This window comes from Trachypithecus francoisi, unplaced genomic scaffold, assembly GCF_009764315.1.
Source record: "Trachypithecus francoisi isolate TF-2019V2 unplaced genomic scaffold, Tfra_2.0 Lachesis_group0, whole genome shotgun sequence".
In the NCBI taxonomy this organism is placed as follows: domain Eukaryota; kingdom Metazoa; phylum Chordata; class Mammalia; order Primates; family Cercopithecidae; genus Trachypithecus; species Trachypithecus francoisi.
The window spans coordinates 8753805-8778849 of record NW_022681453.1 but is presented as its reverse complement, the minus strand read 5'-3'; the positions used below and the strand labels follow the sequence as shown (position 1 = coordinate 8778849).

General features: G+C 39.2%; 1 protein-coding gene across 1 annotated transcript; it reads right to left on the bottom strand.

Moving 5' to 3' along the window:
* Window positions 1-19681: 19681 nt before the first annotated feature.
* On the bottom strand, window positions 19682-20907 carry LOC117079631. Its single transcript, XM_033203659.1, has 2 exons — window positions 19925-20907; window positions 19682-19739 (listed from the first exon to the last, which is right to left on the bottom strand). The coding sequence occupies exons 1-2, from the start codon at window positions 20695-20697 to the stop codon at window positions 19703-19705; spliced, it is 810 nt and encodes a 269-aa protein (XP_033059550.1). The 5' UTR covers window positions 20698-20907; the 3' UTR covers window positions 19682-19702.
* Window positions 20908-25045: the final 4138 nt, after the last annotated feature.

Sequence of the window (25045 nt, the reverse complement as noted above, 5' to 3'; positions counted from 1 at the left end):
AAAAAAAAAAAATGGAATTTTTCAAGAGTTAGTCCCGTGAAAATCACTCTGTGGTAAGTCTAAGTCTGATTTCTTTTAGTCTAGGAACTGTTCACTCCCTTTTTTTTTTTTTTTTTTTTTTTTTGAGACGGAGTCTCGCTCTGTCGCCCAGGCTGGAGTGCAGTGGCGCAATCTCGGCTCACTGCAAGCTCCGCCTCCCGGGTTCACGCCATTCTCCTGCCTCAGCCTCCTGAGTAGCTGGGACTACAGGCGCCCGCCACCGCGCCCGGCTAATTTTTTGTATTTTTAGTAGAGACGGGGTTTCACCATGTTAGCCATGTTCACTCCCTTTATTAAATCCATTTTCCAAATTTGTTAGCACTTAAGTAGTAACATTACAGAGGTCAGTCTACAGAAAAGTAGAGTATAAATATGGAGTCAAACAAATACTGCAAAGTTATAATTAATTTCAATATTAAACAACCTGCAATAGTCAAGAACTATGACAAAAGTTCCAAGAATAGGCCAAGATAAAAGAAGGAAGATGAAAGAATAAAAGGCATCTTACAACATTTTAGTCAAAGGTATATAGAAAAAAACAAAGCAACAGCCTTTGCAAATGGCAACCTATTACTCATAAGGCTGGTTCTACATAGAGAAAAGTAATTTAAGCTATAATTTTCTATTTTCACTGATCCTTTCTTTACATCAAAAACATATGTATACATGACATAACAATGTGTAACTTTGGAAACTTATGGAAATAATGTATATATAAAAACTTTCTAAGAAAATCATATATGAAGAATGATGTGGTTTGAATGTTTGTCCCCTCAAAAATCTCACGTTGAAATTTGATTCCCAGTGTTAGAGGCTGGACCTGGTGGAAGGTGTTTGGGTCATGAGGGCGGATCCTTCATGCATATTGTAGTGCCACCCTCACAGTAATGAGCGAGTTGTCGCTCTGTGAATTCCTATGAGAATTGATTGTTAAAAAGAGCCTGATGCCTCCTCCCCTCTCTCTCTTGATTCTATCCTCTTACCATGCGATGCTTGCTCCTCTTTACCTTTTGCCATAAGTGGAAGCAGAATGAGGCCCGCACCAGAAGCAGATGGTAGTACCATGCTTCTTGTACATCCTAGAGAACCTTGAACCAAATAACCTATTTATTTATGAATTACCCAGCCTCAGGTGTTCCTTTATAGCAATGCAAATTGACTAAGAAAAAGAAGAAAATTACCAAAATAAATATTAGGCAGTTGTTACAGATATATTAAATACCATTTATTAAATGAATAAACAAGCTAAATAATATCCAACTGTATAGTTTTAAAACTGTGATATTATTTAAATTAATTATTTTTATTTATAAACGTAAGATGTTATCATTAATGAAAATTCAACAAACATAAATAAATGAGAAAGGAGAAATATTCTACATTCTACAAATACGTGGAGGATGATGGCAACAAATTACTTTAAGCCATTGTTATAAAAAAACTTGGTTTATTATTTTGTATCTAGCTTCAAGCAAGGAGAGGAATAGAAATAATCTTTGCTGAGAATCTACTATCCTCCACTATCTAAATTTAATGTCACAATAACTTTGCAAGCTAAGCACTGGTACCACCATTATTTAACAGATAAAGAAGACAGATCTTAGATGGGCTAACAACTTATCCAATGTTACTTAGCTAGAAAGCAATGAAAGCAAGATTCAATTCCAGTTCTCTCTGGCAAATGTCAATTCTGGAGCTTTCAGTTGCATTTGGTAAAGGCCTGTGTATTCTCAAATGTGCCAAAGTGTAAGAGAGAAGAAGGCCAAGGAATTTGGTCTTAGATCACTGATCCCTCTTTAAATAAAATAGCTATAACTGAAACTTGTTTTTTACTAGACATTTGTGTAATATTTCAGTAAAAACAAACAAAAACTCACCTGAAAAAGTTTAAAAAACAATCCACCCCACAATGTTGCCTTACAACATAGCTTTCAGAAGTTTCTCTGGCCAAAAAAAACCTGTGATAGAAATTGGGGGAGTGATATCAGCAAGATGGCTAGCTACAGACACTTGGCATTTATCCCCCCTACAAGAATGAACCAAGGCAAAGAAACAATAGCTGATTTGACTGGACTGTTGAAGGGAGATCATTAGAATGCAGTAGGAGAGTAGAGACACATTTGTGGTGATTGGAAACCCAGGAGGGCAGTGTGGAGGAACCCAGCCTCTGCAGCCCCATCTCTCTCACCCGGATCAGATTTGCCTAGAGTCAGGAGGGACGTCCTGTTTCAGGGAAAAGATATGCAGAAGATCCCCACCAGCCCCCATTGCCACAGTAAACACCTACAGTCCTTACAACAGGAAAATCTTCAGTTCTCATAAGCCCTAAGCCCAATTTTGAAATCTGCTGGGAATTCACACAGTCGTATTGCCCAGATCAGAAGCACAAGGTGTGTACTCGTCTCATCCAGCCATGGTGAGCCAACCTGCTGCAGCACAATGCCATCTTAAGACCAGACACTTCTGGAGTGTGCCCTCTTCTGGGGCACAGTAGCTACAGCACCTCTCTTGCATTAGGGCTCCATCTTCATTACACCAAGTCCACAAAAGTGACAGAAGGCCCCAATCCTAGCTGTCGGAAGTCTGGGCCTAGGATTGTCTGTGACTCTGGTCCAGCACAGCAGGATAACCAACCCCTGCCTCCCTCACTTCCAGTCAAAGGAACAGTCTAGCAGTCCTGCCTAGGACAAACCTATCCTAAAGCCTGCTAAACCACTGCATGCCCTCCCTGAAGTCAGAGAGGCCCCTGAGTCTTCGAGCAGCTAACATGCCCCTGAGCCAGCAAAGTAACTACATACCTGTGCTCAGAACCTGAGAAACAGCCCCATAGCATCCCTGATACCCTCAGACATGTCCTTGGCTTGTCCAGTGGCCCTGTAACCCTACTAAGAGCCTGAGAAATAGTCTTGTAAGCCATCATTGGTAGGCATGCTCCCAGATCAGCCAAGTAGCCAAGAGACCATGACCTGGACCTGAGAAACAATTCCATGGATCACCCCTGTTGAGTGCACCCCTGAGCCAGCTAAGCAGCCTTATACCTTCATCTCAAACCTGAGAAATAGCCCATGGTCCATCCAGAGAAGACATTGCCCCAGCCTGATCAAGCAGCTATGTGCCCCTGAGAAAGAGCCCTGTGGGTTGCTTCTGGTAAGCATGTCCTTGGGTCAACCAAGCATCCCTGTGTCGGTATCCCAGGCCTGTGCAACAGCACCATGGACCACCTCCCACAGAAATTCCCCAGCTGAGCAGCCATGCAGCTTTAAAGCTTGAGAAATAGTGTCGTGGATCAGCTGCAGCAGGCATACACACAGCCAGCCCTGCACCCACATACCAGGCCTGAGAAATAACCCCGTGGACTACCACTGGCCAGCACAACCCCCAGTCCAGTCAAGCATTCTTTAGCCCATGTCCCAGGCCTGAGAAGCAGCCCAATGGGTCATCCCTGGAAAACACATTTCCAGGTGGCTGAGCAGTAGTGTACATACCTTCCAGGCCTGAAAAATCACCCCACAAGCTGCTCCTGAGAGGCCAACCCCCACCCTAGCCAAGCAACTGTGTGCCTTAGTTTGTGGCCAGAGTAACAGTCCTGTACCCCTCAACCCTGGAGAGCCAAAGCTCACATTGGCCAACTCCTTATGTGCATACAGATATCCTCAACATAAGAAATAGCCCAGTGGGCTCACCCATGGCAAAGCACACCACCATAGCCACAAACATTCTCAGCCTAAGCTGCTAAGAAACTCACAAATGCCACTGGCATGAATTACAACTGAAGAAACTACACAGACACTATACTAGAACAAAGATCAAAACACACAACACACTGATACCACCAAGACCTATTCGTTTGAATAAGTCTTTCCCTAGGAAGCCTACTCCATAAATTTGGAAGAGGTGAATTTTCTACTAGATGCATAGAAATCAATGTAAGGACACATCAACCATGAAAAAGCAAGGAAACATGTCACTTCCAAAGGAAAATAATAATTCTGCAGTAATATACCCCAATCGAAAGGAAATATAGGAAGTGCTAGAGTAATAATTCAAAATAATAATCTTAAAGAAACTTATTGAGATACAAGCAAATGCAGATAGACAATTCAATAAAATTAGGAAACAATTCATCGTTTGAATGAGAAATTCAACAACCAGATAGATGTGATAAATATTATATCATAAAAAAAACCAAACAGAAATCCTAGAACTGAAGAATTTAATGAGTGAAACAAAAAAATATAATTGAGAACTTTAACAACACGCTAGACCAATCTGAAGAAAGAATTTATGAACTAGAAGATAAATATTTTGAAATAATACAGGCAGACAAAAAAAAAAAAAGAAAACAGAATAAAGAAGCATACTGGATTTACAAGACATGATTAAGCAAATAGGTATATTATGGGCATTATAGAAAGGAGAAGAGACAAGGAAAGGTAAGAAAAATATATTTAATGAAATAATAACAAAAAATGTCTCAAGTCTATGGAGAGAGAAGGACATCCAGGTTCAGGAAGCTCAAAGAAACCCAAATAGATTCAATCTAATCTTCAATCTTCAAGGAATACCATGGCCAAATTGTCAAAAGTCAAAAACATAGAAAGAATTTTAAAAGCAGCAAGAGAAAAGTGTAAAGTTGTGTATAAGGGAATCCTCATTAGAATAATAGTGTATTGCCGGGTGCAGTGGCTCATGCCTGTAATCCCAGCACTTTGGGAGGCCGGGATAGGTAGATCACGAGGTCAGGAGTTCGAGAACAGCTTGGTCAATATGGTGAAACCTCATCTCTACTAAAAATACAAAATTTGGCCGGGTGTGGTGGCAGATGCCTGTAATCCCAACGACTTGGGAGGCTGAGGCAGGAGAATTGCTTGAACCCAGGAGGTGAAGGTTGCAGTGAGCCAAGATTGCACCACTGCACTCCAGCCTGGGTGACAGAGCCAGACTCCATCTTAAAAAAAAAAAAAAAAAAAAAAAACTTTTTCTCAGCAGACAGCTTATAGGCCAAGAGACAATAAAAGAATACAGTCAAGATGCTGAAAGAAAATAACTTGCCAGTCAATAATAATATACCCAACCAAATTATCCCTCAGAAATGAAGGATAAATAAAATATTTCATAGAGAAGCAAAAACTAAGAAAACTTATCACCATTAGACCAGCATTACAAGGGAGTCTTATGTTTGGAAATAAAAAGACGATAACCACTACTATGAAAACATGCAAAACTATAATACTCACTGGTACAGCTGACACACAAAGGAGAAAGAGAAAGAAATCAAACTTTATCACTACAGAAAACCACCCAAATCTAAAAAAAAAATAAGAAGAAAGGATATAAGAAACAAAGAATATACAAGATAACCCCAAAACAAACAATAAACATGATAGGAATAAAACCTCACCTATCAAAAATAATCTTGACTATTAATGCATTAAATTCCTCATTTAAACAACATAGACTGACTGAATGGATACCAAAAAAAGACCTATCTCCATACTCCCTACAAGAAACCGGTCTTGTTATTAAAGACACAAATAGGGTGAAAGTGAAGAGATAGAAAAAGATATTCTATGCTGACAAACACCAAAAATGAGCAGGAAAAGCTATACTTGTATCAGACAAAAGAGATTTCATTTTAAAGAAACAAAGAGGAAGAGACAAAGAAGGATATTATATAATAATAAAGGAATTAATTCAGTGAGAAAATATAACAATTGTAAAAATATATTCAACCAGCACTAGAGAACTCAGATATGTAAAGCATATATTGTTAAATCTAAAGAGAGAGATAAACCCCAAACAATGATATCTGGGGACTTCAAAACCTCACTGTCAGCACTAGACAAATCATCTAGACAGAAAATGTTAACTAAGCATTAACATATGGTCATTTCTCCAGGACTGATCATATATTAGAACACAAAACAAGTCTCCAAAATTTAAAAAAATTGTGACTGTACCAAGAATCTTACCTGATCACAATGGAATAAAACTAGACACCAATAACAAGAGTAACATTCAAAACTATACCAATACATAGAAAGTAAACAGCATGCTCCTAATGACCAATAGATGAAGAAAGAAATTAAGACTAATATTTAAAACTTCCTTGAAACCAATGAAAATTTAAGCACAACATACCAAAACTTATGGAGCAAAAGCAGTATTGAGAGGTAAGTTTATAGCAATATATGCCTACATCAAAAAACTAAAAAGATTTTAAATAAACAATGTTAACAGCGCACTTTGAAGTACTAGACCAGCAAGAACAAACCAACCCCAGAATTAATAGAAGGAAAAATATAATATAAATCAGAGCATACATAAATAAAACTGAGAGTAAAAAAATACTATAGATTCGTGAAACATAAGGGTAGTTTTTGAAAATATAAACAAAATTGACAAACTATTAACTAGACTAAAGAAAAAGAGAAATGGTTCAAATAAAGAAAATCAGAAACAAAAAATGACACATCTCAACAGATAACAGAAATAGAAAGGATCATTAAAGATTACTATGCACCAGTAAATTTAAAAATCAAGAGAAATGGATAACTTATGGGACATATACAACCTACAAAAATTGAAACAAGACAAATAGAACACCTAAACATATAATATTAATAGCAATTAATGAGATTAAATCAATAATAAAGTCTTCCAACAAAAGGAAGTTGAAGACTGGATGGCTTTACCATTGGAGTCTACTAAACATTTAAAGAATTAACACTAATTATTCTCAAACTATTTTAAAATGGAGGAAATTCTTCCTGACTCATTCTATAAGGCCTGGTTAATCCTGTTAGCAACACAAGACTAGGATCCAACATAAAAAGAAAACTACAGGCCAATATCCCTGATGAACATAGAAACAAAAATTCTCAACAAAATCTTAGCAAACTAAATACAATAACACATCAAATTAATCATACACCATGATCAAGTGGGATTTATCCCAGGAATTCAAGCATGAGTCAACATACGCAAATCAATACACATCATACATCACGTTAATGGAATGAAGAACGAAAGTCATACGATCATCTTAATAGATGCAGAAAAAGCTTTTGATAACATTCAAAATCTCTTCATAATAAAAACTAATAAATTAGGTAGAGAAGTGTTGGGAAAACCAGCCCCACACCACCCAGCGGGTACCCTGAGTCCAGCGGAGACAAAGGAGTTAAAAAGAGGCAGAATAAGCATTTAAAAGTCAGGTCCAGGCGATTGGAGAGTCAGAGGCTTGCTCACGGCCCAGAGCTCTCAGATGCTGCCCAGTTTATTGGTTTGCAAGCTCTTTGTTCTCAGGGCAGATTGGAGGGGAAGGAAGGATGAGGAAAAGGATTAATCAGTGAAGGAGAACTCGTGAGTCATTCGATAAAATGTGTAGCAGTGGCAGTTTCTGTGAATTTCTTTGAGCAAAGGCGTGTGTCTAAACTGCTTAAGATCTTTACTTATTGGGACTGAAACAGGTGGGAGCGGGTTTCAGGAGGAGCCAAGATGTTTTATTATACTCCACTGCTTCAAGGGAGTGTTAGCTCCCTGAGCAACCTGTGGAATGCCGCTGAGTGGTTATGCTCTCCGAGCATGAAGTCATGAATGCAATAAGGAGACTTCTCTCCTCAGAGGCTGCCCATGGTTCCCCATGGGTGTCTCACACAGAGGAGACCAACTCAACTGGCACCCCAGAAACTCTCTTTCCCACAAGAAGGAAAGCAGCTCAACATAACAAAGGCCATATATGGAAAATCTGGAGCTAACATCTTACTGAATAGAGAAAAGCTAAATCTTTTCCTATAAAACTGATAGAACACAACATAGAACTAGAAACCCTAGCCAGCGCAATTAGCAAGAGAAAGAAAAAAGGGCATCCAAATTGTAAAGGAAGAAGTCAAATTGTCCCTGTTTGCAGATGACATGATCTTATATATAGAAAAACCTAAAGACAGGGAATCTGTTCCAAGATGGCCAAATGGGAACTCCTCCAGTCTGCAGCTCCCAGTGTAATTGACACAGAAGATGGGTGATTTCTGCATTTCCAACTGAGGTACCTGGTTCATCTCACTGGAACTGGTTGGAGAGTGGGTGCAGCCCACAGAGAGTGAGCGGAAACAGGGCAGGATGTTGCCTCACCCGGGAAGCACAAACAGTGGGGGGATTTCCTTTTCCTAGTCAAGGGAAGCCATGAGAGATTGTACCTGGAAAATCGGGGTGCTGCTGCCCAAATACTACACTTTTCCAATGGTCTTAGCAAACAGCACACTAGGACATTATATTCCACACCTAGCTTGGAAGGTCCCACACCCACAGAGCCTTGCTCACTTTAGCACAGCAGTCTGAGATGAAACTGCGAGGCAGCAGCCTGGCTGAGGGAGGGGTATCTGCCATTGATGAGGCTTGAGTGGGTAAGCAAAGCAGCCAGGGAAGCTCAAACTTGGCAGAACCCACCGCAGCGCAGCAAGACCTATTGCCTCTGCAGCTTCCACCTCTGGCAGCAGGGCATAGCTGAACAAAAGGCAGCAGAAACTTCTGCAGACTTAAACGTCCCTGTCTGACAGCTCTGAAGAGAGCAGTGGTTCTCCTAGCACAGTGTTTGAACTCTGAGAACAGACAGACTGGCTCCTCAAGTGGGTTCCTGACCACCATGTAGCCTAACTGGGAGACACATCCCAGTAGGGGCCAACTGACACCTCGGACAGGCAGGTACCCCTCTGAGACAAAGCTTCCAGAGGAAGGATCAGGCAGCAATATTTGCTGTTCTGCAGCCTCCACTGGTGATACCCAGGCAAACAGGGTCTGGAGTGGACCTCCAGCAAACTCCAACAGACCTGCAGCTGATGGACATGACTGTTAGAAGGAAAACTAACAGAAAGGAATAGCATCAATGTCAACAAAAAGGACATCCACACCAAAATCCCATCTGTAGGTCACCAACATCAAAGACCAAAGGTAGATAAAACCACAAAGATGAGGAGAAACCAGAGCAGAAAAGCTGAAAATTCTAAAAACCAGAGCACCTCTTCTCCTCCAAAGGATTGCAGCTCCTCTCTACCAAGGGAACAAAGCTGGATGGAGAATGACTTTGATGAGCTGACAGAAGTAGGCTTCAGAAGGTTGGTAATAACAAATTTCTCCAAGGTAAAGGAGGATGTTTGAACCCATCACAAGGAAGCTAAAAACCTTGAAAAAAGATTAGAGGAATGACTAACTAGATTAAGCAGTGTAGAGACAACCTTAAATGACCTGATGGAGCTGAAAACCATAGCACAAGAACTATGTAACATATGCATAAGCTTCAATAGCCAATTCAATCAGGTGGAAGAAAGGGTATCAGTGATTGAAGATCAAATGAATGAAATAAAGTGAGAAGAGAAGTTGAGAGAAAAAAGAATAAAAAGTCCCAAACAAAACCTCCAAGTAATATGGGACTATGTGAAAAGACCAAATCTACATTTGATTGGTATACCTGAAAGTGACGGGGAGAATGGAATCAAGTAGGAAAACACTTTTCTGGATATTATCCATGAGAACTTCCCCAAACTAGCAAGGCAGGCCAACATTCAAATTCAGGAAATACAGAGAATATCACAAAGATACTCCTTGAGAAGAGCAATCCCAAGACACATAATTGTCAGATTCACCAATGTTGAAATGAAGGAAAAAATGTTAAAGGCAGCCAGAGAGAAAGGTTGGGTTACCCACAAAGGCAAGCCCATCACACTAACAGCAAATTTATCAGCAGAAACTCTACAAGCCAGAAGAGAGTGTGGGCCAATATTCAACATTGCTAAAGAGAAGAATTTTCAACCCAGAATTTGACATCCAGTCAAACTAAGCTTCATAAGTGAAGGAGAAATCCTTTACAGACAAGCAAATGCTGAGAGATTTTTATCACCACCAGGCCTGTCTTACAAGAGCTCCTGAAGGAAGCATTAAACATGGAAAGGAACAACTGGTAATAGCCACTGCAAAAACATGCCAAATTGTGAACACCATTGATGCTAGGAAGAGACTGCATCAACTAACAGGCAAAATAACCAGCCAATATCAAAATGACAGGATCAAATTCACACATAACAATATTAACCTTAAATGTAAATGGGCTAAATGTGCCAATTAAAAGATATAGACTGGCAAATTGGATAAAGAGTCAAGACTCATCAGTGTGCTGTATTCAGGAGACCCATCTCACATGCAGAGACACACATAGGCTTAAAATAAGGGGATGGAGGGAGATCTACCAAGCAAATGGAAAGAAAAAAAAAAAAAAAAAACCAGGAGTTGCAATCTTAGACTCTGATAAAACAGACTTTAAACTAACAAAAGACACAAGGAAGGCCGTTACATATTGGTAAAGAGATCAATTCAATAAGAAGAGCTAACTATCCTAAATTTATATGCACCCAATACAGGAGCACCCAGATTCATAAAGCAAGTTTTTAGAGACCTACAAAGAGACTTAGACTACCACACAATAATATTAGGAGACTTTACCATCCCACTGTCAATATTAGATGGATCAACGAGACAGAAGGTTAACAAGGATATCCAGGACCTGACTTCAGCTCTGCACCAAGCAGATCTAATAGACATCTACAGAACTCTCCACCCCAAAACAACAAAATATACATTTTTCTCAGCACCACATTCACACTTATTCCAAAATGGACCACATAATTGGAAGTAAAGCACTTCTCAGCAAATGTGAAAGAACAGAAATCACAACAAACTGTCTCTCAGACCACAGTGCAATCAAATTAGAACTCAGGATTAAGAAACTCACTCTAAACCCCACAAATACATGGAAACTGAACAACCTTCTCCTGAATGACTACTGGGTAAATAATGAAATGAAGACAGAAATAAAGATGTTCTTTGAAACCAATGAGAACAAAGACACAACATACCAGAATCTCTGGGACACATTTAAAGCAGTGTGTAGAGGGAAATTTATAGCACTAAATGCCCACAAGAGAAAGCAGGAAAGATCTAAAATCAACACCCTAACATCATGATTAAAAGAACTAGAGAAGCAAGAGCAAACACATTCAAAAGCTAGCAGAAGGCAAGAAATAACTAAGATCAAAGCAGAACTGAAGGAGATATAGACACAAAAAAACCCTTCAAGAAAATCAATGAATCCAGGAGCTGGCTTTTTGAAAAGATCAACAAAATTGATAGACTACTAGCAAGACAAATAAAGAAGAAAAGAGAGAAGAATCAAATAGAGGCAATTAAAAAATGATAAAGAGGATATCACCACTGATCCCACAGAAATACAAACTACCATCGGAGAATGTTATAAAAGCCTCTATGCAAATAAACTAGAAAATCTAGAAGAAACGGGTAAATTCCTGGACACATACAACTTCCCAAGACAACACCAGGAAGAAATTGAATCTCTGAATAGGCCAGTAATAGGCTCTGAAATTAATTAATAGCTTACCAAGCAAGAAAAGTCAAGGACCAGGCGGATTAATGCCAAATTCTTCCAGAGGTACAAAGAGGAGCTGGTACGCTTCCTTCTGATTCTATTCCAAACAATAGAAAAAGAGGGAATCCTCCCTAACTCATTTTGTGATGCCAGCATCGTCCTGATACCAAAGCCTATCAGAGACACAACAAAAAAAAGAGAATTTTAGACCAATATCCCTGATGAACATCAATGCAAAAATCCTTAATAAAATACTAGCAAACTGAATCCAGCAGCACATCAAAAAGCTTATCCACTATGATCAAGTGGGCTTCATCCTGGGATGGAAGGCTGATTCAACATATGCAAATCAACAAATGTAATCCATCACATAAACAGAACCATTGACACAAACCACAAGATTATCTCAACAGATTCAGAAAAGGCCTTTGACAAAATTCAACAGCCCTTTGTGCTAAAAACTCTCAATAAGCTAGGTATTGATGGAATGTATCTCAAAATAATAAGAACTATTCATGACAAACCCACAGTCAATATCACACTGAATGGACAAAAACTGGAAGCATCCCTTTGAAATCTGGCACAAGACACCTATGCCCTCTCGCACCACTCCTATTCAACATAGTGTTGGAAGTTCTGGCCAGGATAATCAGGCAAGAGAAATAAATAAAGGTATTCGATTAGGAAAAGAGGAAATCAAATTGTCTCTGTTTACAGATGACATGATTGTATACTTAGAAAACCCCATCTTCTCAGCCCAAAATCTCCTTAAGCTGATAAGCAACTTCAGCAAAGTCTCAGGATACAAAATCAATGTGCAAAAATCACAAGCATTTCTATACACCAATAACAGACAAACAGAGAGCCAAATCATGAGCAAACTCTCATTCACAATTTCTACAAAGGGAATAAAGCACCTAGGAATCCAACTTACAAGGGATGTGAAGGAACTCTTTAAGGAGAACTACAAACCACTGCTCAATGAAATAGAAGAAGACACAAACAAATGGAAGAACATTCCAGGCTCATGGATAGGAAGAATCAATATCGTGAAAATGGCCATACTGCTCAAGGTAATTTATAGATTCAATGTCATCCCCATCAGGCTACCAATGACTTTCTTCACAGACTTGGAAAAAACTACTTTAAACTTCATATGGAACCAAAACAAAAAGGCCACATTGCCAAGTCAATCTTAAGCAAAAAGAACAAAGCTGGAGGTATCACTACCTGACTTCAAACTGTACTACAAGGCTACAGTAACCAAAACAGCATGGTACCAGTACCAAAACAGATATACAGACCAATAGAACAGAACAGAGGCCTCAGAAATAACACCACACATCTACAACCATCTGATCTTTGACAAACCTGACAAAAACAAGCAATGGGGAAAGGATTCCCTATTTAATAAATGGTGCTGGGAAAACTGGCTAGTCATATGCAGAAAGCCAAAACTGGATCCCTTCCCTACATCTTATACAAAAATTAATTCAAGATGGAGCAAAGACTTAAATGTTAGACATAAAACCATAAAAACCCTAGAAGAAAACCTAGGCAATACCATTCAGGACATAGGCATGGACAAGGAATTCAAGACTAAAACACCAAAAACAATGGTAACAAAAACCAAAATTGACAAATGGGATCTCATTAAACTAAAGAGCTCCTGCACAGCAAAAGAAGCTACCATCAGAGTGAAAAGGCAACCTACAGAATGGGAGAAAATTTTTGCAATCTACCCATCTGATAAAGGGCTAATATCCAGAATCTACAAAGAATTTAAATAAATTTACAAGAAAAAAACAACCCCATCAAAAAGCGGGCAAAGGATATGAACAGATACTTCTCAAAAGAAGGTATTTATTCCACCAACAGACACATGAAAAAATGCTTCTTGTCATTGGTCATTAGATAAATGCAAATCAAAACTACAATGAGATACCATCTCATGCCAGTTAGAATGGCGATCATTAAAAAGTCAGGAAACAACAGGTGCTGGAGAGGATGTAGTGAAATAGGAAAGCTTTTGCACTGTTGGTGGGACTGTAAACTAGTTCAACCATTGTGGAAGACACTGTGGCGATTCCTCAAGGATCTACAGCTAGAAATACCATTAGACCCAGTGATCCTATTACTGGGTATATATCCAAAGGATTATAATTCATGCTACTCTAAAGACACATGCACACGTATGTTTATCGAAGCACTATTCACAATAGGAAAGACTTGAAACCAACCCAAATGTCCATCAATGACAGACTAGATTAAGAAAATATGGCACATACATGTCATGGAATATTATGCAGCCATAAAAAAGGATGAGTTCATATCCTTTGCAGGGACATGGATGAAGCTGGAAACCATCATTCTGGACAAACTGTCACATGGACAGAAAACCAAACACTGCATGTTCTCACTCATAGGCGGGAATTGAACAATGAGAACACTTGGACACAAGGTGGGAAACATCACACACTGGGGCCTGTTGTGGGGTGGGCGGGGGGCAGGGATAGCATTGGGAGAAATACCTAAAGTAAAAAATGGGTTGATGGGTGCAGCAGGCCAGCCTGGCACATGTATACCTATGTAACGAGCCTGCACTTTGTGCACATGTACCCTAGAACTTAAAGTGTAATAAAAAATAAATAAATAAAATAAAATAAAGTGAAGTAAAAAAAAGAAAAGAAAACCCTAAAGACTCTACACATACACACACACAAAAACTTAAAACCAATAAGCACATTAAATAAAGTTGCAAGGTATAAAATTAACATACAAATCTGCAGCATTTTTGTACGCAAACAATGAACTAGCTGAAAAAGAGATCAAGAAGGCAATCCCATTTGCAATAGCTACAGAAAAATAAAATACCTAGGAATATATTTAACAAGTGAGGTGAAAGACATATACAAGGATAACTACAAGACACTGATAAAAGAAATTAAAGAGGATATAAACAAATGGAAAGACATCCCATGCTCATGGATCAGAGGAATCAATATTGTTGAAATGACACTGCTACCCAGAGCAATCTACAGATTTAATGTAATCTCCATCAAAATGTCAATGACATTCTTCACAGGCATAGAAAAAATTCTAAAATTTGTAAAGAAACACAAAAGATCTCAAAGAGCCAAAGCAATCCTGACCAAAGAGAACAAAGTTGGAGATATCACACTACTAGATTGGAAATATACTACAAAGCTATAGTAACCAAAACAGCATGGTACTGGCATCAAAACAGGCACATAGACCAATGGAACAAAATAGAGAACCCTGAAATTAATCCATGTATCTACAATCAAGTGATATTTGATAAAGGTCCCAAAAACACCTACTGGGGAATGGTCAGTCTCTTCAATAAATGGTGCTGAGAAATGGATATTTATAGGCAGAAAAACTAGAACCACAACTCTCACCCTATAAAAAAACAACTCAAATGGCCCAAAGATCTAAATGTAAGACCTGAAACAATAAAACTACTAGAAGAAAACACATTGGAAATGATTCAGAACACCAGTCTGGAAAATATTTTGGGAAGAAGGCCTCAGAAGCATAGGCAACAAAAACAAAAATAAACAAGTAGTATTATGTCAAACTAAAAAGCTTCTGCACTGCAAAGGAAACAATCAACAAAGTAAAAAGGCAATTCACACAATGGCAGAAAGTATTTGCAAACTACTCATCTGACAAGGGATTCATATCCAGAATATACAACAAGCTCCAACATTGCAACACCAAGAAAAGCAAACAATCTGATTTTTAAATGGGCAAGTGATCCGAATAGATATTTCTCAAATTAAAACAAACAAATAGTCAACAAATATATTTTTAAATGTTTAACATCACCAGTCATCAGGGAAATGGAAATCAAAACCTCAATGAGGTATTATTTCACCCCAGTTAGAATGGCTATTATCAAAACAACAAAAACATTAAAGAAAAAAAAAATACTGGTGAGGATGCAGAGAATAGGGAACTCTTAAACACTGTGGGAATCTAAGCTCGTACAACTGCTATGGTGAGCAGTATGAAAGTTCCTCAGAAATGACAAATAGAACTACCATATGATCCAGCAATCCCAGGGCTGGGCATTTATCCAAAGGAAAGGTAATAATTATATGGTTGGGGATCCACCGGTATAAGTACCTATTAAATATTTCTCTCTAAGAAAATGATAATTATATCAGAGAGACATCTAAATTCCCATGTTATGTCAGCACTATGTTCATAATAACCAAGATTAGAAATCAACATAGGTGTCCAGTAACAGACGAATGAATAAAGAAAATGTGGTATGTATGCACAATGGAATACTTTTCAGCCATAGAAATTAATGAAATTCTGTTTTTCATTACAACATGGATAAAGTGGGAGGACATTATGTTAAATGAAATGTATTAAAATATTACTATGTACCCCATGGATAGGTACAGTTATAATTTGTCAATTTAAAACAAAATTTTAAAAACCTATAAGAAATGAGAATGTCCAATGCCCAGAGAGCTCCTTCTATGAAGACTTTAAAGCGAAAAATATTATACTTTGAGAAAAAAATATATATTCCCTTTTCTTCCTTAAAGTACAAAAATATAAGAGATTATTACTTACATACTTCTTAGAACAAGGATACCAAATTTAAAGCTTCTAAGCCCTAGGCCATCATGGCTATTCTGTCACCACTGAGCCAAAATAGAGCCCCAGAATGTTTTTCAGTTGAACATTCCCAGTCATTTATACACCAGCCTTTCCCAGAATTTACAAAAAACAAAAAGAAGAAGCCTTATGCTTCATAAAAGGGGACTATTGAAACAAAACTAAACTAAACTCAAACCGTAAAGGAATGAATAACATATCCTGAAGAAATTTCCTCTTTCTCAGAATTAAAGAGGCTTCAACTTTGAATTTTCAAAATAAACTCATCTCAGAGCTGCCACTGTGGTTAGTGAAAACTATTAAGCTACAGACTTTGTACTGATGTTACTCCTTCTCTATTCATTACCTGTGGCCCATAATCCTACCCCATTTCTCTTCTGCTCTCTGCTTTCATTGGTCTCTGTTGGGTCACTCAGCTCAAGCTAAATAGAAAGAGTAGAAAAAAAGGCTTTCTTTAGCCTTCCTGTCAGCATGAAGGCATATAACCCCCCTGGAATCACAAAACCGACAGATTATCACACTCCAACTGTCACAAATGACATCAGAATGGACTTCATGTGAATACCAATTCTAATAGCTTTTTTTTTTTTTTTTAAATCAGGGCATGGTTTGTGCCCTCAGTAGAAAACGTTAGAAAAAGCACCTGTTGTTACCCCAATCTCTATCCCCATTTTACTTTCACCTTCTCTAGGTGAAAGGACATGTCAGGTATCAAGATCAAAGTCACACTGATAGACAGCTAACAGAAATAAAAAGACTGAAGGAGGAAGAAAAGGTGTTTATTAACATTTAAGAGTACAGCACTAATAACTACCTCAAGAGGGCATCCTCCTGTTTCTCAAGAACCTAAGCAAGTATAATGGAGTCTCAGAGTCAGAAGAAGAAAATTTATAGCATGTCTTCTGTTTGTAAGTATGCATATAAAACAGAAGTTACATAGAGCATAAATAACCTCTAAATTACCTGATTCCCCCACTTCTGGCATGCAAGATAAGGTTTATAAATACTTGGAGCATCTAGGAAATTGATTCCTTGATATAAGATTGATTGATAGCTAGATAGCTAGCTAGAAACAAAGGAGGCTAGACTAAGGGTTAAGAGAAAATTATTTTTACTTATTCTACAGATAGATATATCAAAGACATAATAGAATTTCTTTTTTTTTTTTTTTTTTGAGACGGAGTGTCGCTCTGTCGCCCAGGCTGGAGTGCAGTGGCCGGATCTCAGCTCACTGCAAGCTCCGCCTCCCGAGTTTACGCCATTCTCCTGTCTCAGCCTCCCGAGTAGCCGGGACTACAGGCCCCCGCCACCTTGCCCGGCTAATTTTTTGCATTTTTTTAGTAGAGACGGGGTTTCACTGTGTTAGCCAGTATGGTCTCGATCTCCTGACCTCGTGATCCGCACGTCTCGGCCTCCCAAAGTGCTGGGATTACAGGCTTGAGCCACCGTGCCCGGCTAGAATTTCATTAATATGGACTGGACTGGGAGAAATCCACACTGATTTAGTCAAAGGTATATATTATGAAATATATTTAAATTAATTTAATGTCATTATTTTAACACAATGATATTATTGTCAATATTACAAAATATTTAAGAGAAAATATTACACACAAAACCTCAAACAATCAGATTTAGTTCATATATACTGACTTAAATAATAAGGAATGCAATACATACCAAAAATTTGGCATGTGCAGTCACAGACTTATAGACCCATTGATGACTCTGCTACCAAATTATCGGTTTCATGGCCATCCGACTTTCCTTTGGACTAAAAAATGATTCCATTAGCTTGCCATAACATTTTATGATAAATTCATGGTTAGACTATACTTTTAAAAGATAACTACTAATTTTAGTGTGAAAACTAATGCACACTTTAAGGTCATAAAAGACATGTTGGTCATTCTTATTTATTCTTGTTTTATTCATGCTTTTGTTGTTTTCTATTGTGAGAATGATCAATTAAGATTGTAGAAAAAACTCTGAATAATATAATGATAAAGGGAATATATTGAGAGGATCACAGACAGAACAGGTGGCTAAGTTATAGGAACCTAATGTAGGAAAATGTCAGTAGAGCTAGAAAAAAGGGATCTGTATTAATTAGCATTTTGCATACAAAAAACACCCCAAAACTTACAGATTTAAAGCAACTACCACTTATTTAGCTGATTGGTCCTCAATCAGTGAAGTGGGGAAGTGGGTGATATATTTGGCAATGTCTAAAGACATTTTTGGTTGTCACAGTGGGGGTGAGGATGCTGTAGTCATCTAGTTATTAGAAGCCAGGGATGCTGCTAAACATTTTATGGTGCACAGGAAAGTACCCCTCCTCCCCAAGAATTATTCAGTCCAAAATGTCAATATTACCAAGGTTGAGAAACTCTGATTTAGCTTAAGACTCTGCAGGCCATCAGTATGGTCTGGGCTGGAATTCTGCTGATCTGGGCCAGGCTCACCTGATCTCAACTTGCTGATTCATACATCTGTGGTTGACTATTAATAGCTGGTCAGGTGGGAGCTGGCTAAGCTAAAGGGCTCAGCTGGAACAGCTCCTTTTTGATCCCTGTGGTTTCTCATCCTCTAGAAGAATGATCAGGCATTGTTCGTACAGTGGAAGCTACAAGAGATCAAGAAGAAATATGCAAGGTCTCTTGAGATCCAGCCTCAGAATGCACACTGATGTATGTGCCAGTCTTATTCTATGAGCCAAAGCAAGTCACAAGTCCAGCCCAGAATTAAAGAATGGAGAAATAGACTGTATCTCTTGATGAAAGGGCTACCAAAAAAAAGTGATCATTTTTATAACCTACCAAAGAGATAATTTTAAAATAACTAGAATATAGAATCAAAAATAGTTGGTGGCTGCTGGTAAAAGGAGAAAGATAGTGGAACTAATATTATACTGATCAGAGATCCATGATTAATTGAATCCTATTTTTGCGACTTAGCTCTCCACATGGTTCCCAGATAAAAATATAGACACAGAAAACAAAGTAAAATTGACCCATTTTATTTCTATCTGAAGAATTTGAGTCAAAAACCAGTAGAGATGTGAATTAGTCCATTCCCACACTGCTATAAAGAACTACCTAAGACTGGGTAATTTATGAAGAAAAGAAATTTAATTGACTCAACGTTCCACAGCCTGTACAGGAGGCATGGGTACAGAGGCCTCAGGAAACTTACAATTATGGTGGAAGGTGAAGGGGAAGCAAGCATGTCTTACACGACCAGAGCAGGAGAGAGAGGTCAAAGGGGGAAGTACTACACACTTTTAAACAACCAGATTTCATGAGTACATATTATCACAAGAACAGCAAGGGGGAAGTTTGTCCCCATGATCCAATCACTTCCCACCAGGTCCTTCCCCCAACACTGGGAATTACAATTCAACTACATGAGATTTAGGTGGGGACGTCGAGCCAAACCATATCATTCTGCTCCTGACCCCTCCCAAATCTCATGTCCTTTTCACACTTCAAAACACAATCATGCATTCTCAACAGTCCCCCAAAGTAATATCTCATTCCAGCATTAACTCAAAAGTCCAAGTCCAAAGTTTCATCTGAGACAAGGCAAGTCCCTTCTGCCTATGAGCCTGTAAAATCAAAAAGAAGTTAGTTACTTCCCAAATAAAATGTGCATACATGCATAGGGTAAATGACCCCATTCCAAAAGGAAGAAATTGGCCAAAACAAAGATGCTATAGGTCACACGCAAGTCTGAAACCCAGCAGGAGAGTTATAAAATCTTAAAGCTCCAAAATTATCTCCTTTGACTCACTGTCTCACATCCAGGCCACAGTGACTCAAAGGGTGGGCTCCCAAGGCCTTGTGCAGCTCTGCCCCTTCGGCTCTGCAGGGTATAGCCCTCATGGCTGCTTTCACAGGCTGGCATTGAGTGCCTGCAGCTTTTCCAGTTGCACAGCACAAGCTGTCAGTAGATCTACTATCCTGGGGTCTGGAGGATGGCAGCCTTCTCAAAGCTCCACAAGGCAGTGCCTCAGTGGGGACTCTGTATGGGGGCTCTAACCCCACATTTCCCGTCCACACTGCCCTAGTAGAGGTTCTCCATGAGGGCTCCACCCCTGCAGCAGATTTCTGCCTGGTCATCCAGGCATTTTCATACATCTTCTGAAATCTAGGCAGAGCCTCCCAAAGTTCAACTTTTGTCTTCTGCACAGCTGCAGGCGCAACACCGCACAGAAGCTTCCAAGGCTTGGGGTTTGCACCCTCTGAAGCAACAGCCCAAGCTGTACCTTGGCCCCTTTTAGCTACTACTGGAGCTGAAGCAGCCACAATGGAGGACACCATGTCCAGAGGGTGCCCAGAGCAGTGAGACCCTGGGCCTGGCCCATGAAACCATTTTTTACCTCCTAGGCCTCCAGGGCTGTGATGGAAGAGGCTGCCATGAAGGTCTCTGAAATGTCTTGAGGCATTTTCCCCATTTTTTTGGCTATTAACTTTCTGCTCTTCTTTACTTGAATTTGTCCCCAGAAAATGAGTTTTCTTTCCCACCAAATTGTCGGGCTGCAAATTTTTCAAACTTTCCCTCATCTTCTTGTCTTCTTCTGAGCCTTCCAAACTGTTTCAACCTCTGCCCCACTATCCAGTTCCAAAGTTGCTTCCACATTTTCAGGTATCTTTATAGCAATGCCTCACTTCTCTGGTACCAGTTTTCAGTATTCATCTGCTCTCACTCTGCTATAAAGAACTACTTGAGACTGGGTAATTTATGAAGAAAAGAGGTTTAATTGACTCACAGTGCTGCAGGCTGTTCAGGAAGCATGGCTTGGAGGTCTCAGGAGACTTACAAGCACGGCAGAAGGTGAAAGGGAAGCAAGCATGTCTTATCATGGCCAGAGCAGGAGAAAGAGAGTGAAGGGGGAAGTGCTACATACTTTTAAACAACCAGATCTTGTGAAAACTCATTCACTATGGCAAGAACAGTAGGGAGGAAATCTGCCCCCATGATCCAATCACTTCCCACCAGGTCCCTCCCCCAACATTGGGAATTACAATTCGACATGAGATTTGGCTGGGGCACAGTGCCAAACCATATCAAGTGGTCTTATGAATTACCTGTTTTCAAAAGAAGTTTCTTTTGCTAGGCAAGTTCAATCTTAAAAATCGACAAGAAAAGTAGAATGAAGGATCTGTCTAGTCCACCCAAAAATATAAATCTTTCTTCAAAATGCAGAAAGTTCACACCTATGGGGATGGGAGAAGGGAGGAAAAGAATGAAAGAGAAGGAAGAGGAAAGGTATGGGAGTGCAAAGCAGAGGAGAGAAGACAAGACAAAATAATGATATATGGGGGATCTCCCAGGGAGCCTATAGTCCTGAGGGAAAAATGCATCCTCAAAAGACTTTACTGATGTACACTGGCCTCACAAGGCCAATGCCAAATATATCCTCCTGAACCAGAGCAACTTTTGGCAATATTTCTCGTGCAAGGGAGTGCACAAGGGAATGCTCTTCAACTTTCCTTGGGGAGGAAAAAGTGGGGAGAAAGAAACTATTTGGCTTCACTTCCATCTCCTCATCAGCTGTGACACATTAGATATGAGAGATGAAAAAAGGGAAAGGTCAGGAATGACTCCCAAGTCACATATTGGGCACTTGGGAATGCTGAGTTTTATTTGGACTGGATGCAGATATTTGGGCATACCAACTTCAGCACCAGCTTCAGCACAGTTGGTAGTTGATGTCCCGTATATGAAGAAAATTACCTGTGGAGGGTATGCAAAGTGAGAACAGAAGAAAGCCCAGAACAGAACCTTGGAAAATATTAACACTTAAGCAGCAAGTAGGAAAAGAGGAACTCATAGAGTTGACTCAAAAGATTGGATGGCAATTTGTAAGTAGAAAATCACGGAGGGACATGGATGTATAAAACATCCAGGAGGAAGAAAGTTCCAAAAATAAGGCCATGCCCAAAATAGTCAAATGCAGCTGAGAGTAACAGTAAGATTAAAGACTGAAATTAATATTGGCCTTAGCAATGATCATAGGTGATACATTAGTTTCAGGAGTCAATAGAAAGTGAGATTAAGGCTGTGGGTAACGATTATTTTATTGCATAGAGAAGGAGGAAGAACAGAGATATTGAAACATGTGTGGGTTAAGAGATAGTTTTTTTTATTTAAAGAGATTTAAGATGTATCTACCTGCTGAGGGGAAGAATTCACTGGAGTGACTGAAGATACAGAAAGGAGGAGAAACTCGGCGCAATAGTAGCCCAATATATACAGAATGAATGAGATGAAGGGCATATTGAAAAAAGAATCTCTTGTAAGGTAGAGAGAAGTAGAACCTGGTCAGTGAAAGAGGTTATGAGTTGTGGGTTTTCAAGTGGGTAAGGAAGATAAGGAAGGGGCACGGGGTAGCATGGATTGGAGGATTGGAGGACAGTGATGAATATAATATTATACTCTACACATATAATTTTTATTTTATAAAGAATGTGACAAATAGTAAAAAAAAAAAAGCATAACTAAAAATTAAACAAAAAATTACAAGTATTTAAATGGAAGATGATCTAGCAATGTTTAACTTCAAATACAGAAGATAAACAATTTGGGAAACACACAAGAGCAAGAACTGCAATGCATTTATTCTGCATTTATTGAATAACTTTGCCTGGTCCTCCAGAAAGTAATATAGGATTCTATGCTAGCTCAGAATATGGCAAGGAAGAGACCCAAACAAATCATCGTAAGAAAAGCTAACCACAACAGAGACACACATGATGCTCTGTAAGGAGATATGCAAACACTCCTTCCAGAAGGGAGGAAATGAATCAGTCAGAGAAGATTTCAAGAAACAAGTAGCATTTGAGCTGAAATTCGAAGATAGAAGTTCATTAGGAAGCTGGGGCATGGGTCAGAAAGGGCATTCTGAGAAATGGAACAAATATGGAGAGGTGCAGAAAAGTATCCAGAAGAATTGAGTCCGATGGACAGACAAAGAGGCTTCATCTCTCTACTAGTTGCATAAGTAAAAATAAGAGGCTGGGCATGGTGGCTTATACTTGTAATCTCATCTCAGCACTTTGGGAGGCTGAGGAGGAAGGATCACTTGAGCTCAGGAGTCAGAGACCGGCCTGGGCAATATAGTGAGACCTTGTGTCTACTAAAAATAAAATAAAATATAATCCCAGCACTTTGGGAGGCCGAGACGGGTGGATCACGAGGTCAGGAGATCGAGACCATCCTGGCTAACACGGTGAAACCCCGTCTCTACTAAAAAATACAAAAAACTAGCCGGGCGAGGTGGCGGGCGCCTGTAGTCCCAGCTACTCGGGAGGAAGAGGCAGGAGAATGGCGTGAACCCGGGAGGCGGAGCTTGCAGCCAGCTGAGATGTGGCCACTGCACTCCAGCCTGGGTGACAGAGCGAGACTCCGTCTCAAAAAATAAAAATAAAAAATAAAAAATAAATAAAATAGAAAATTAGCTGGGCATGGTTGCTCGTGCCTCTGGTCTCAGCTACTGAGGATGCTGAAGCAGGAGGATAGCTTGAACCAAGGAGGTTGAGGCTGCAGTGATCACGTCAGTGCACTCCAGCCTGGGTGACAGAGCAAGACCCTGTCTCAATAAATACACAAATAAATGAACAGATAAATACATAAAAAGAGTTTCATGCTTTACCAACTAAGCTCGCCAGGCACTTAAATAATCCTTGTGTCCCTTTAAAGCTCTCCAACTCCTCATACACATTATGGGTAAGAAAATTGGAGCAAGAAAATCAGGGCTTTTTCCTCCTTCACTATTTCGTAAATACTTGGTAATATTTTTCCCCCATCCCCAAGTTCTTGCTAGGTAATCTGATAAATACATTTACCCAGAAGAGTCACAGTTTAATCATTGCTTTGTATTTAACCCCTTAAACAGGTATTTGCATTCTGCCCTCATACTTCTAGACACAAAGCCTTTCTTAGAGAGAAAGTTTAGGCCCTGAGGAGGAAGAAAAGGAAAGTAAATGGAAAAGGGTGTCTCTCAGCATGTCTCCTCAAATCATATGTCACATCATTTACTCTGCTTATACCTTAATGCTGGTCCTGAATAACTGAAAAAGTTGCATTGTGTCTTGAATTTTAAAAAGTAACGTAATGCACAATCCATTCACCACATTAATTCAGGTGCAACCTTGGACAAATTGCTTTGAACAATTTCAACCACTAGGCAAGTTTAACAGCAAAATGCTGCATTCTCTGTGAGGTAAACCTCTGGGAAATATAGTGAATTTGAAATTTTAAGAGTAATTCAAATGTGTACAAAAAAGATAGAACAAAAATATGGTTTTTAAAAAAATTGGTTAAAAATGCTATCCAAGTTCAATTTGAAGTACTATTATTCTAATCTTTCCATTAAAAGATAAAACATGAGAGAAAATATTACATACTTTTCTAACCTTTGCTGATGCGTAGAAATGCAATTTATTTTTTAAAGAACACAAACACTAGTATAATTCTTGAAAATACCAAGCTTTGAAATCATCTTAGTTAAAAATAAAGTTTTGGACTACAGGCGCCCGCCATCTTGCCCGGCTAGTTTTTGTATTTTTAGTAGAGACGGGGTTTCACTGTGTTAGCCAGGATGGAAGGCTGAGGCAGGAGAATGGTGTAAACCCGGGAGGCGGAGCTTGCAGTGAGCTGAGATCCGGCCACTGCACTCCAGTCTGGGCAACAGAGCGAGACTCCGCCTCAAAAAAAAATAAATAAATAAAATAAAGTTTTGGGAGGGGACTGCCTAGGGATGCAAAGAAAAGTGCAGAATTTTGCATTTTTTTAAGTAATTATAAAATCTATTTTATAATGCCCTCACTTGTCAGAGCTAACAGCAAAAAACACTAGCTTTGTCCTTGGTTCTACTTATAAAGGTGAGGGGACAGATGCCAAGAAGAT